General features: G+C 40.4%; 1 protein-coding gene across 4 annotated transcripts in view; it reads right to left on the reverse strand.

Moving 5' to 3' along the window:
• RTTN (rotatin) overlaps positions 1 to 9,619 on the reverse strand; it is a 167,880-nt gene extending 158,261 nt beyond the window's left edge. For 3 of the 4 annotated variants that reach the window (XM_081252869.1, XM_081252871.1, XM_081252868.1), the window contains exons 1-7: positions 9,396 to 9,619; positions 8,868 to 9,055; positions 7,833 to 8,010; positions 5,863 to 5,952; positions 3,685 to 3,778; positions 2,211 to 2,325; positions 1,100 to 1,250 (exon numbers count right to left, since the gene is read on the reverse strand). In XM_081252869.1, the coding sequence (XP_081108995.1) occupies positions 1,100 to 1,250; positions 2,211 to 2,325; positions 3,685 to 3,778; positions 5,863 to 5,952; positions 7,833 to 8,010; positions 8,868 to 9,055; positions 9,396 to 9,426 (847 nt within the window). In that variant the 5' untranslated portion in view covers positions 9,427 to 9,619. The remainder of the gene's footprint in view (positions 1 to 1,099; positions 1,251 to 2,210; positions 2,326 to 3,684; positions 3,779 to 5,862; positions 5,953 to 7,832; positions 8,011 to 8,867; positions 9,056 to 9,395) is intronic. The other variant, XM_081252870.1, reaches the window with a different exon arrangement.
• Between the last annotated feature and the right edge of the window lie 4,281 nt (positions 9,620 to 13,900).

Genomic DNA, 13,900 nt, shown 5'->3' on the forward strand with positions numbered 1-13,900 from the left:
CTCCGACCTTCCTGGAGTACTCTTCCTGCCGCTCTTCAAGCGGAGGTTCCTTCTCACACTTCAGCTTGCCTCCTGTCAGATACCTTCCCTGACCATCCTACCCGAGAAAGCCACATCCCCAGTCACATTCTGCCACATCACTCTTCTTATTCCCTTTGAGCACTTCATATCTAAAAACTTGTTTGTTTACTACCTGTCCCAACCTTCTACAATACAAGCTCATAAAGGTGGGGACCTTATCTGTTTTGTTCAGTGTTATACCCCTTAGAGTATCGGTTGGCACAGAGTAGGTGATAAATAAATATTTATTTAATACACGAATAAGTCTTCTGATTTATCCACTATTTTTACCCACATTATAACTCTTTTTCTGATGAAATATGGGGTACCCACAAGCTCTCAAGAATGTTAATGAGGAAACCCCATGCCCCCTGAGGTCTATAATAAAGCTAACATAAAGGATAAATATTCAAGTAGCACAGGATCAGTGAAACTCTCAACAAAATAGGGCTTAACTATGAAGCATGATGACAAACCACTGTAATTTAATATTCGACTTTCAATATATATTGTATTACATAAGTGCACAGAAATCCTAAATTGTAAATGCTAGTTTGACAAGGCCAGCCTAGTACCCTATTTGGCCATTAGGTGGTGCTTTTTCCCTGACAAGTCTGGCACTGCTATCCTATATCTGCCTACATCACAAGTTGCATAAAAATAGTTTTCATAAAATACAAATAGGTATTTTTCAAACCAAACAATTTCTTAACACAACACATAACTTGCTAAAATGCCCGAAGTCCCACGTGAATAGCTGGACTCAGAATCCTGGTCCTTGGCTCCCAACAACACTCAGCATACGTGGGAGAAAAACACCTTGCAAATGTCTCTTATCAAAAAAAAGAGGATGGGATCATGAGTGCTTCTGTCATTCGTACGGTTTGTTTTCAAAGATTATAATTTGATTACATTCAGGAATGGGGAATTTATGTTGTGAAAATGTATACATAATAACCCTGACAGTAAATATAATGGGGAGTTCTTGGAAGAATCTACAAAAACCACCAGTGACCAAGGAATATATAAACATAAATACCTTGTTTACTAGAGAAAAAACTTGGATCTCGGTGAAAGTTAAGTCTGTTTCTTAAATACGTGCACAGCTGCTGCAAGCAGGACACTGACTGCAATGCCAGGCGATGTTTTCCATCTCCTCCAAAGGCCAGTTTCAACAGAGATAAAAGGCTCTGAAATAAAGAAGAGCTATGAAAATGATCAAGGGAACAAAGTGCTCGACTTTCAAAGAAGGATGTGGAGCTTAAGTGAGGTTAAATGAACAGTCAAAGGAATTAAGATAAGGTGCAAATATTTATAAAGCATAAGAAACAGAAAAGGGCAAAAATGACTTGGCATAATGCAGGAAGATGGGTCAAAGTAAGATAAAATTTAAATACAACAGTCAGCGTTTCTCATATCTGAACTGTTAGTTGAGTACCTATCGTGAAGAACACAGGAATTATTCCCCATTCAGGACATTAAGTTACACAGTACTTTTTAAAAACCACAAGAAGCCTCTTACATCTCCAACAGCTGAATCATTTCACATGTTTTGATAATTTACAGCTTTCCCTCTGCTATCACTCATAGCTGGGACAGTATGAAGTCATAGCTGCCATTCACCAGCACCCATCTCAGCCCCGTGATTGCAGAGCAAGGGTACCAAGCCTTACCAGATGCCGTGGATACACCACAATCCCAGCCCGGGATCCCAGTCTCTCTACTATACACGTATGCAATAAACTGCACTGCAAAGAATCCACCTACATTGCTCACCTCTGCCATATTTCCACAGTATCCAGCACCGTGCCTTAAACGCCTAGATACCCAAAGTGATGCAATTCTAACTATTAAGACTGGTCACTGCTGCCCAACCTCAGTTTCCCAGGTCTAGTCTCCCCAAGTGATCCATAAATGGTAAGTTCAAGGTCGTCAAACTGGACTGCATGTGTCAAATGAGACTACTTCCTAACAGGAGAACAACCACTATCTAAGTAAGTTAGAGAGTAAGTGGTCTAAAGAACCAAATACTTCATTATTTAAATATGGTAGGGCAAATTTGCTTCCCAAGGACTCCTACTTTGCAAAATGTGTTTCACTGCAAAAACTTCCCTGTTTCAAAATCTAAAACTATTACAGAGGAAACGCACCTGAACAATTTTTGGCCTTTGAAGGAAAATCTCAGCAGGAAAATCTTGCATGATAACATCTTTCAACAGTTCACAGGTGTTCCAGATTAAAGTGTGGTTACTACTTCTTAAAGAGCTACAAAATATACAAAATACAGTATTATTTATTTTTAAAAAGAATTTACCTATACCAGATTCTAGGTAACCTATTCACAATCCTTCAGGTCTCAGCCAAGACATCTTGCCCTGGGAAGCCTTCCCAAATCTCCTCCCTAATCAATGAACAACCCTGGGGTAGGTGTGCTCTTTCATGTGCCCATAACCTGTGCTACGGTAACTGCCTGTTGACTTCGTAGCCCCACTAGACCCTCCTCAAGAGCAGGGACTACACAGTGTCCACCACTGTATACCCAAAGACTATCACAATGCCATGAAATGAGATCAATGAAATCTGCTGAATGAATCAGGAAATAAGACAGAGGAGATCTAGTAAGTACAGAGTTAAATTCCAGGAATTAGATTCCTTACTGCTCTTCCCTGCTCGAGAGGAATGAAGCTGGTACTCCTCTCATCTCATGGAGAGGACACCTCTCAACTTCTCTGACAATATGTGCCCTCCTAGGGATGTCACAGTCGTTCACCTCTCACCCCAAGAAACCAAACCTGCTCTCAGCCCAGCTCCAGTCCACCCACAGTTCACCACCCACAGGCGCCCACTAGAGACCATACCTCCTCCTTCCTTAGCGACCGACTCAGAAGTGACAGATCAACGCCACCCCTGCCCCATCCCCGTGTGCACACTACCTCTTCAGTATGTTATTCCAAGAGAATTTACTGATGCCCATCAGTAAAAAGGGCCATCATCCAAAGTCATTTAATAGCATCCCCCTGTATTGGGCCCTAACTCTAGAAGTTGGTCTTTATTTTTCAGATTCTCACCAAAAAAAGGCAGACAACTCATTTGATGTGGCATTCACTGAAATTACGTTTCAGCAAAAAGTGAAACTAGACATTAAAACGGTCTCCAAACTTCTAGATATTGGCGATCTACTTTTCGGGGTGATGACCAAATAAAATCCAATACATCAGATCAGATCAGTGGTCCCCAACCTTCTCCTAACAGAGTCCATGTTTTGAAATACATTGTCTACTAAAAAGACTGCATTTACGTTTAATTTCTCCGTTTTTGTTCACCAAGGGTCTAAGCAATGGCCAGGCAATCTGGTCAATAAGAGATGACTCATATCACCAAGGAGTGCACAGGATTCTAAGCACAAAAAAGAAACTTGATGTGAAGCCTGATTAAAGGCAAACAGGAATTTTCTGGCTTGTTTTTTGAAATAATGAAACTCATTCATATATTCCCATTGCTACCTATCACAGCCACTCAGTATCTTTTTTCCTGATGAAAATGTACAGTAACAACTCTCAGACTTCATGGTTATAAATATCAATACCAAAAGCCAAAACACCTGAAATACATCAGGTACCATACCTTTCATTAGAGGAGAGAACATGCCTATCAGCTGTGGTCAGGGGGAGCCAAGGGAAGGTAGAAAACTTCAAACACTTCACGGTCGGATTTGCTGCTAATGGAAGAGCAAAACTTAAGGCATCAAAGGAGACAATGCTGACAGACTCACAATGTTCAGAATAAGGCTTCACCTTTAAAACAAGTCCTCAAATAAAGTCACAGCTTACAGTACCCTAAAATATACCAAAAAGATCAGCTGCAAATTTGTTCCCTCACAGAATAAATAGCAGAGCTCTCTTTTCATAACTTAAACAGAACTCACATATTATTATTAGAAGGGTATTAAACACAAACCAATACTGAATGACATTTAGAGCATCAATTAAATTTTCTATTTCACCATGTGGCTAACCAGAACATAGAACATAAACAAAAAAGGAACTGGCATTTGGAGATCTCTAACTATAGAAATTAAAAACGATATAAACGTAATCATATACTATATTTAATTAGTCATGTTCAAATATCCTAAATCGTGTTAGACATTGAAACCTCTTTGAAGATGACTTGAAGACCATAAGATTAAAGATCAAATATCAGTGCTCAGACAAGATTAAAAGAAATCCGAGAAGCCAAATGCAATTTTATACTACCTTCCTTCAAATTATTTTTAAACACACAGTGTACAGGTTAAGGTGGCAACACATAAGCCCTTCCAAATGGCCAGTAGTCTTTCTGCCAAATGCTCTGAAAGAGCATGGAATTGTTAAATTCAGATAATAGTATTATTAAATTCTCAAACATAGCAGTTGCTTCCTTCAAAAGTGCTAACACAAAAGCAGTGTTTACTTTCTAAGGGAAAAACAAGAGGTGGGTGAAGGGAAGGACAGGCTCATACTGCACACATAAAGATGTACCCAAAATAAGCCACACCATCAATCCACAAACTGCAACTCACATAGAAACATGTTACCATCTCAATCTTCCTGAATGTTTCAACCGCTTCACTCAAATACCCATGATGCCCAGCCCTGGAGACACTCCCTTCAGATACCTCCCTTCAGATGTCTCTCAGTTGTCACTCAGTTAAGCCTCTCAGCCACAAACACAAAGAACTACCATGTCAAAACCAAAGCTCCCTATAAGCCTAACAAAACTTTTCCAGAAAGGAAAGGTAAAGTATTTTAACAGCTGAACAAGTTTTCTGTTCTTTCTTATGCTGTACTCAACCTGAGAGTTTCTACGAAATCGTTTTTTATAACAGAGGGCCTCCAAACTGAGTTAAATTGGATGCTTGACGTCCGCATATATATTCTTGGAAGCAGCCTTATTTCAACTATGCAGGCAGTAAGATGTGAAGTACATGCTCACTTAACCAAGCCCTAACTGTGTCACCTGGTACAAAGGTTTTATCCTTTCTAAGCCCCAGTGTTCTCACCAGTAAGATGGGGTTAATAATAATATCAACCTCACTGGGACTCCAAGAAGATTCATTCATTCATTCAAGAAATGCATACTGAGTGCCTAATCCATTTCTGGCACTGTTCCCCACACCCACACAGGTAAAGCAGTATTTGCAGCTGTCATTAAGTTTATAATGAGGGAGACAAACAGGAAGTAAATGAATACATAATATAATAAATACATATAGGAAGAAAAGCAAATGTAGATAATAAGTGATCTCTGGCTAGAGTCCTCGGGAAGGTCTCTTTGAGGAGGCGGCATATGACCGACCAGAGACCAGATGCAAAAAGACCTGGATGAGATTCCTGAGAGAAGCTCTAAATCAGAACTCTTCAGTCAACTGAATGTTGGAGTAAAGATAAATGAGGAAACAAATTTGACCCTGAGCCTCTGGCTTGAGTCACTGGGTCGACAGTACCGCTTAGTGATCTGGAGAATTAATGAGGCGGCATGTACAGTGCACAGCTCAGCTCTTGACAAAGACTCCTGGCTCGATAAGCACCAAGTACCATGGCCACCGTTACCACTGCCTAGAGAGCTGGTCAAAGGCACTTAGAATAACATACAGTTTCACCATTTAGACTCTATATCCTAATCTAACTTGAGGGAACAAACATTCAGTTTGGTGTTTAAACATTTAAGTCTGACCACAATATGTCTTCACAACAATAAGGCAAAGTACATTAATTTCCAATTTCCCAGGTAGACAGGACCTACGTCCCTGTAGATACACACCCATAGGTCTCAGAGGTACTTCCATCTGCTGGAAAGTACTTTTGTCTTGAGGAAAATATCCCGTTAAGATTTCAGGTTGCTGTGGCAATTCTGAAAAGAAAATATATATTACTGTGTTACTGATGCATTATTTGCTGAAAGAGAAACTTGCTCTTTTCAAATATAAATGGTTTATCTTAAGTTTTTGAATCACTTTAAAAACTAGAAAAATAATCCAGTTACGGTTCTCTGAATAATCTGTCCTCCTAAAGAGGAAAAAAATGTGGATGCCGAGTCAATTTCGAATTGAGGGGGTTTTTTCCTCTCTCTTTTACTGTTATGTAACTACAATTATTTCTTAGAATGAAAACATCCACAATGTACATAAAGAATCTGTTACAAGGTATTTATTCAAGAACTGTTCATCTCAGCTTCTTAGTCCATCTCTCTCCTCTCCCTTACTCTACATATTTCCTGATCACTTCAATTTTCATGTTTTTTTAAGAAAAAGTTGTCAAAAGCAAGAGTCAGACACTATCTTTCAATAACTCTGACGATCCTCTATCATACATGATTACATATTTATCACTTCAGTTGTGATGAGATTGAGAATGAAGAAAAGGCTAAATCCAAATTTTGTAATTTTCTGTTTGAAGTTTTCATGCCAGTAGTTCTAATGTTAATACAGAAAACTAAAAATTAGCCCTAGACCATACCTCTAAACTCACCTGCAAGGAACTAGGTTGAAAATTCATGATTTAAGATTCTACTTTATTTGTTATAGCTTAGACAGAAACTGTAAAATACACTGTTAAAAACCACAATCACACAAGAACTCAGTAAACGGCAGCTGCTACTGTTGTTCTTGTTAACAGCAGGACCGAGGGTCACAGCAGTGGCAGTACAGCACTGGCATAGAGAAGAATAGGGTCTAACAGATTAAATGAGCAAAAACACAGTTTTTTATACTTTTACTACTCAATCATATAAATTTCAAGAGCATTTTCTTTCCTTCAAATCAATTTAAATGCTTTCCATGAGCAAGGCACTATACTGGACATCAAATGATAACAAGTAACAGTAGCAGACAAGGATTCTGTGCTTAACATACGCAGGGCCCTATGCTGAGCACCGTCCAGATATTGCCTCACTTAATCCTCACAAAAATCTTATAGGGGCTTCCCCGGTGGCACACTGGTTGAGAGTCCGCCTGCCGATGCAGGGGACATGGGTTCGTGCTCCGGTCCGGGAAGATCCCACATGCCGCGAAGCGGCTGGGCCTGTGAGCCATGGCCGCTGAGCCTGCGTGTCTGGAGCCTGTGCTCCACAATGGGAGAGGCCACAACAGTGAGAGGCCCGCGTACCACAAAAAAAAAAAAATCTTATAAGATGTTCTTGCTTATTGTACCAATTTTTGGATGAAAAAACTAAAGCCTAGAGGGATTAAGTACCTTAGCCAAGGTCACCCAACTAGTGGCAGAAGTGGGACTTAAATCCATGTCTCTTTGACTCTGATTTTAGCCAGTATACCATGTGTAGCTCATTTTGATTGGACCCCGTAACAAAATCATGAACAGGGCAGACATCCTCCCTATATGAAGAACACAGCCCCAAAATGCAAGTATAGAATATATAAAACAACGTCTGGCACATAGTAATGAGTGCTCAATGAAAATCTGTTGTTATTGCTATAAAAATAATCTGTCAAACTAGTCTCACAAAAAGAAAGTCACTTCATCTTTTATGCCCCTTGACCAAAACAAAAACACACAAGTATCCTCCTCTCTGTAACATTAGAGGAGGGGAATTAAGATCAAATTCATGTAAGTTAACATAAGAAAAATAAGAGTTGCAGGGGGGAGAGGAGGAGGATTGTTTGTTTTTTTAATCTAAGGTTCCTTTTCCTTAGAATTAACCATTAGAACCAATATATTATATTTTAACAGATTGATTGACTGATTGATTTCATCAGAATGATTCCAAAGAGTTACCAGTTTGACTGGTTTGGTAAGACGCAGAATATAGGTCAGGAACTTCTGAAGGAAGAATAAAAAGTCCATCCAGAATGCCATCAATTTCAGCCTGTAGATTCGGCTCCACATTAGGACGAAGTTTAGATAAGAATTCGACTGCACCAAGGTCAACCAAATGCTGGACTGCTGGGGGATACTGAAATAAGAAAAGGAGTGTCTTGAGAACAACTATAAATATCAAAATCTCTAGACTTTATTTTACAGCAATCAAAACATGACATTATTTTTGGTATACCAGATGTTCCTTTTTAAAACATAATTTTTGCGGTGATGTACATAAGATGTAGATTTACAGAGACATACGTAAAACATTTAATAACACTTATGAGAGAAAAGCCCAGACACTGAACACTAGAAATGCACACTATCCATTCCTACTTTTATTTATTAAATTGATTACTTCTCTTCACTGACACTCACTGTATCCTCTTCTACCTCCAATCACTCAAAGGACGCCAAAGTAATTAGTATCCCCTACAACTGCATAGTGAGTTACAGGTTGGAAAAGTTAAACCTGCCACTTTGATATTTGACCCTGACAACTAACTACTCTCAAGACAGACTGAGAAACATAAATCTGAAAAACAGATACGGGAAAAACAATGTAACATACTTGTGCTGCTTAGTATCATGGTCTATAACTTCATCTTTAAATGTGTTCTCTTTTATACAAAGACATCTCATTTTTACATGTAAATAACAGAACCATAAGGGAAAACAGAATAAGTATTAACCTCCAAAGACGATTCCCCCAAATCAGAACATACCTGAGACAGAAACTGTGTTACTTCAGAACACAGCAGAGACAATGTGAGATTCAACAACACAAATAAGAGAAAAGGAGGATGCAGCATTATATACCCAAATGAATTAAAATTCAACATTCACAGCTGTTTTTTAAAAAATTAATAATTTAAATGTTCAACAAATGCTACAATTAAATGACTACGAAATACTCACTTGTTTGATTATTTTATTTCAAAATGATCCTACCTTAACCAATCTGTTCAACAGACTCAGAACCTCTTCTTTCATTGGAACGGACGGGAAATTGAACCATTCCAGCAAATGGAGAAAAAGGAGCCTCTCCTGAACCAGATCAGCACAGCAGATTAAACTGTGCTCAATCTTGCAGAGAATATTCTTGAGAGCGCGTGCCCTGATCTCGGCCAGCTGATGACCTGTCAAAGAAGACAGCACAGAGCTATTTCCCGAATCCAAAGAGACGCCCACAGGGAGTTTACCCTAAAACTTCGTTATCTACGCTGGGAGCGGGAGCGGGGTGAAGAAGGAAATAAAGAAACCAGTTTTTTCCACATGCAGGACGCTGGTGCATTCACGACGCGAACTGCGGAGTTTACACAAAGTCCGAGGTGGGCCCCCGGGGGCTGCCCTGCCGAAGCCCGGACGAGACAGGAAGCCGTGGCGGGGTGGCCCGGCCTCGGCAACGTGACACAGCCATTCTCAGCAAGTGGCCACGACGGGTGGGCGACCCGGGCGAGGGGCAACTCAGACTGTTACCCAGTTTCCTGATGAGCCCCGTCAGGACCATCTCGTCCCGCTCAACCAGCCGCCGCCGGAGAATTAAACTGCCGCGCCACAGCGTCCGACCACAATTACTGTCCCCCTAGAAACCCGGCCGGTCCGAAAGCGAGTTCCTCAACGCCTGAGCGAAGGACCCAAAGAGTGAGAGGCATTCCGTGAGCTGTTCCGGTCCCCGCGCCAACAGAGAAGCTTACAGTCTCGCTATAGTGACTACTATGCAGTTCCTAGACAGCGGACTCCGTCGTAAGAACTGGAAAGAATGAGGAGTCAAGCAGGGATAGAACGCGTTTTGGCCGCCGTGCACTTCGGGAGTTGTAGTCTTCGCCAGTTCGTGCTCTCCTCCGGAATTCCGGACCCGCCACCGCTCCCGCCTGCCTGGGGTTCCGGCGACCAAGGGCGGGCTGTGGCGCGGGCTGCGGAGGCTCGCGCAGAAGCCCAAGTCGGCCCTGCACCCTCCCTCTGAGAGTGGTTCGTTTATGACCCTGCCAGTCTGAATTCTCAGCTCCCAGAACTTTACAACTTAGAGTGCAGCGTTTTGTTAGGATGACCCACCCCGTTCCACCCCTACCTCCCTGCCGTTACTAAATGACTTAACCTCTTTAACTGTGAGATGCACCTGCACAATCATGCAATGACCTTGGATACCTGGGTTTAGAGTAAACAAGCCGAAAAAGAAATGAGAGCGGCGGCGGGGTTGGGGGGGGGGGGGAATAACTGAACAGGAGAGAAAAAGGGGGCTGTAGAAAGAAAAGGGGGTGAGTAGGAATTTGAATTCGTATTTGAATGCCACTAAAGTTGCCTTTTGCACTGTGATTGGTCTGAACTAATAGAAAAAATCTAAGCAATGGTAAGAGCAACCACAACAAAACTAAATTTGTAAAGTGATTTGCATTTTAGAGAACATTTTATCTCACGGATTTTTTTCATCCCTGGAGAAAGGATTTCAAGGCAGCAATTCCCATTCCTATTTAGCAAAAAAAAAAAAAAAAGGGAGTGGGGGACTACGTAAAATCAAAGAAGTACCTGGCCCACGTCAGCTAGTAAGTGGCTGATTGAGGACCCGACCTTATGCTTCTTTGTCCCATTGTTCGGACTTTGCTGCCTCTACAATTGTGTAGGTAAAAGAGTGGTGACATTTGAGCTGGAGCTTGAGGGATAAGTAGGAGTTTGTTTGCCAGGCAAAGAAATGGAGTAAGGGAATTTCTGCCAAAGAAAACAGTACATGCAAAGGCAAGAATTCAGAGTGAGTCTGTCAAAGTCAGGGAAAATGAGAAAGTCTGTGCGGCCAGATTACCTCTGGGAGGAAGAGAAGACGGGGAAGGGGCAGCTAGCATGCTGGTTATTCTCCATGTGGCCCTCCAGTGGCTCCTCCCCTCTCTGCCAGCCTCTGCAGGTAACTGACTTGTACACAGGAAAAGGCTACACCACCCAGGCTCCCTGGCCCTCAGGCATCCAGCTGACTGTGGCTAATGGGAGAAACCTGAAAGAAATCAGACGGGGGAAGAAAGAGACTGTGGATATTTAACCAAGACTCTGACAGCACATACCTAAGCCTGCCTGGCCAAGAGTGTAACAGTGGCTGCCTTGCTCAACCCTAGGACAATAGTTCCTGATGCATAAGTGTCCCAAATGGACCAAAAAATGGAAATATGGAGGCACTTATACCAGCTGAGAAGTATCTGTAGTTCTACAGGTATGAAGGATTTAGCTGTAGATTTGAAATGTCAAGGTCAAAAGGCACAAAACAGTTCAGAGGAATAAGAGAAATAATTTTTCAATGATATTTCTAAGTTGAACAGTCTTAGGTGATAATAAACTGAGGATGTCAGTGGGTATGGGGTGATGATACTGTGGGAGAAAAATAATTTAAAGCAGCCATTTTGTAAGTAAAATGGGGGATCAAACTATGAAATGATATAGTTTACATTGCTTTTGTATTCTAACTTATTGTTGAGCATATATTGCTTTTTAATTAGACAAAAATCATTAAGTCCTGCTTATTACATTCAAAGCAAAACAGTTATCCATCATTTTCCTATTAGACTAAGTATTGATTTGCCAATTTTTTCCTGAAAATATCAACCTTCAATTTATTAATTCTACTGTTAAAAAAAAACATACATAGGGACTTCCCTGGTGGCCCAGTGGTTAGGACTCTGTGCTTCCACTGTAAGGGCAAGGGTTCGATCCCTCGTCAGGTAACAAAGATCCCACATGCCAAAAATATATATATATTCTAATGTATTAACTGTACTTTTATTTAATATCAGTTACTTTCTCCTTCCTTCCTTCCTTAGGCTTGTTTTACCATTCCTTTTCTAACTTCTTGAGGTTAAGGTTTTGTTGCTTTACTTTTATTCTTATTTAGTTATAGTGAATTTTAAGTCCATGAATCTGCACCTAAGAAAATCATCAATCATATATCATGAATTCAGATTTATAATATTCTGTTATTATTCTCAACCATCCTGAAACTACTGTTTTGATATTTCCTATTTCACCCAAGATTTAGAAGGGTGGTTGCTGTCTTTGTTGCATATACTTTAGTTATTAATGTCTACTTTTTTATATCCCAGTCAACAGCTAGGGCTTTTGTAATTTTGAACTTCAAGGTCAAATATTTTAAATGATGCCCAAGTACTTGAAAAAAATGGACAATAGGTATCTGCATAGATGTATGGAGAACTGTATGTGTATGTATCTTTGTAATTTTCTATGTATACTCACAACAGTTTTTGTTATATTTATTTGAGTGCAAACAAAATAAATACACGTCGAATTTTACATGATGGTAAATGGCAGTCATTCAACTGGCAGTACATATGTGGATCAGGAAAGGGGTGAAGGATGAAGATCTTCTGTGTTGAGGTCTGCTTATCAGCACAAGCCTTGCAACGTTATGGAGAACCACATGTGGACCCAGAGCACAGGTCAAATTCTACTAACTACTCCCGAGATCCACTTAATTCTCAATTGTTCTTCAACCTTACAGTCATACCCAGAAATCAGCCATTGCCTCAGTCTGCTATATCAGATCATTCAGATTAGATGAAGATATTTACACAGGAAATATTCAGTTGCCCTTCTAAGAACTCATATGACTACTATCTATGGTGATTTATTCTAGGAGAAAAAGAAATGCTTAATTTTGTTTTCTCGAAGAGACATGCAGTTTTGCTCTCCTCACAATTTGGACATGAATTTTAACACTTGGGGTTATGTACAGTAGGTCTGCCGGTGGTGAGCCTGAGTCTTTCATATACTTTATTCCTGATACTTTGACTCACTTGAAATATCTGGCTCAGAGCTGTATAACCAAAGTATTGCATAGAGCACAAACTTTAGAGCCAGACAGGCAGAGATTTAAAACCAGCTTTGCAACCTTAGCTGCATAATTGTGGATAAGCTTATGGTTGCAAATGACAAAACTCTAACTCGAACTAGTAAGCAAAAATGAGTTTTTATTATCTCACTATAGAAAAGGATTTGGCCTCAGAGACTCAAAAATATCACGATTCTTTTTCTCAATCTCTTTGCTATGCTTCTCTCAGTGTGTTTCATTCTCTTATATTGCTGGCAAAATTCTCCACAAATGTAGGGAAAGAGAGGATTGTGATCCAGGCTTCCATCTTTCCATGTAATGACTCTAGGAGAAAAGGAATCCTTCTCCCTCAACATCTGGATATCAAATCCATGATAAGAACTTCATCAGAATCATTATTATGAGATTACCTGATCCTAGGTTACTTGTTCACACTCTCTGAACAGTAGGGCAGGATATTTTAACTAGATCTAATAACAAGATACTATGCTAGGGTCACAAGGAGGTGGGCAGAAGACTTCCACTAAGGAAAAGGATGGTATTAACAGAAAATGGGGGGAAAGAATTTGGGGTAGGGGAAAAACAACCTGATGCCTCTATAACCTCAACTTCTACAAGTAGACATTGGGATTAATAATAGTACCTAGTGATAGGACTGTTTGAGGACCAAAGGAGATAACTCAGAGAAAGCACTTATCCCAGGACCTCCATAATAGGTAGTTACAACTAATAAACATTTGAGCAGCTGTCAAAGTGAAGGATGCCTCTTTGCTATGGACTGAATGTCTTGCCCCCATCCATCACCAAAAAAAAATTCATGTTAAAATCTAATCCCCATTCTGATATTAGGAAGTGGGACCTTTGGAAGGTGATTGGGTCCTGAGAGTGGGCTCCTCATGAGTGGGATTTCTGGTTTTGTAAAAGAGGCTCCAGAGAGTTCCCTCCTCCCTTCTGCCATGTGAGGGCACAGAAAAAAAAAAAAAAAAACCCACCTATGAACCAGGAAGCAGGTCCTCACCAGATACTGAATCTGCTGGTGCCTTGATCTTGGGCTTTCCAGCCTCCAGAACTGTGAGAATTAAATTTGTTTTTTACAAACCATCCAGTCTATTTTGTTATAGTAGCCCAAAAGGACTGAAATAATCCTCTTTCTAGGAAT

This window comes from Mesoplodon bidens (assembly GCF_964165515.1).
Source record: "Mesoplodon bidens genome assembly, chromosome: 13".
Lineage (NCBI taxonomy): Eukaryota > Metazoa > Chordata > Mammalia > Artiodactyla > Ziphiidae > Mesoplodon > Mesoplodon bidens.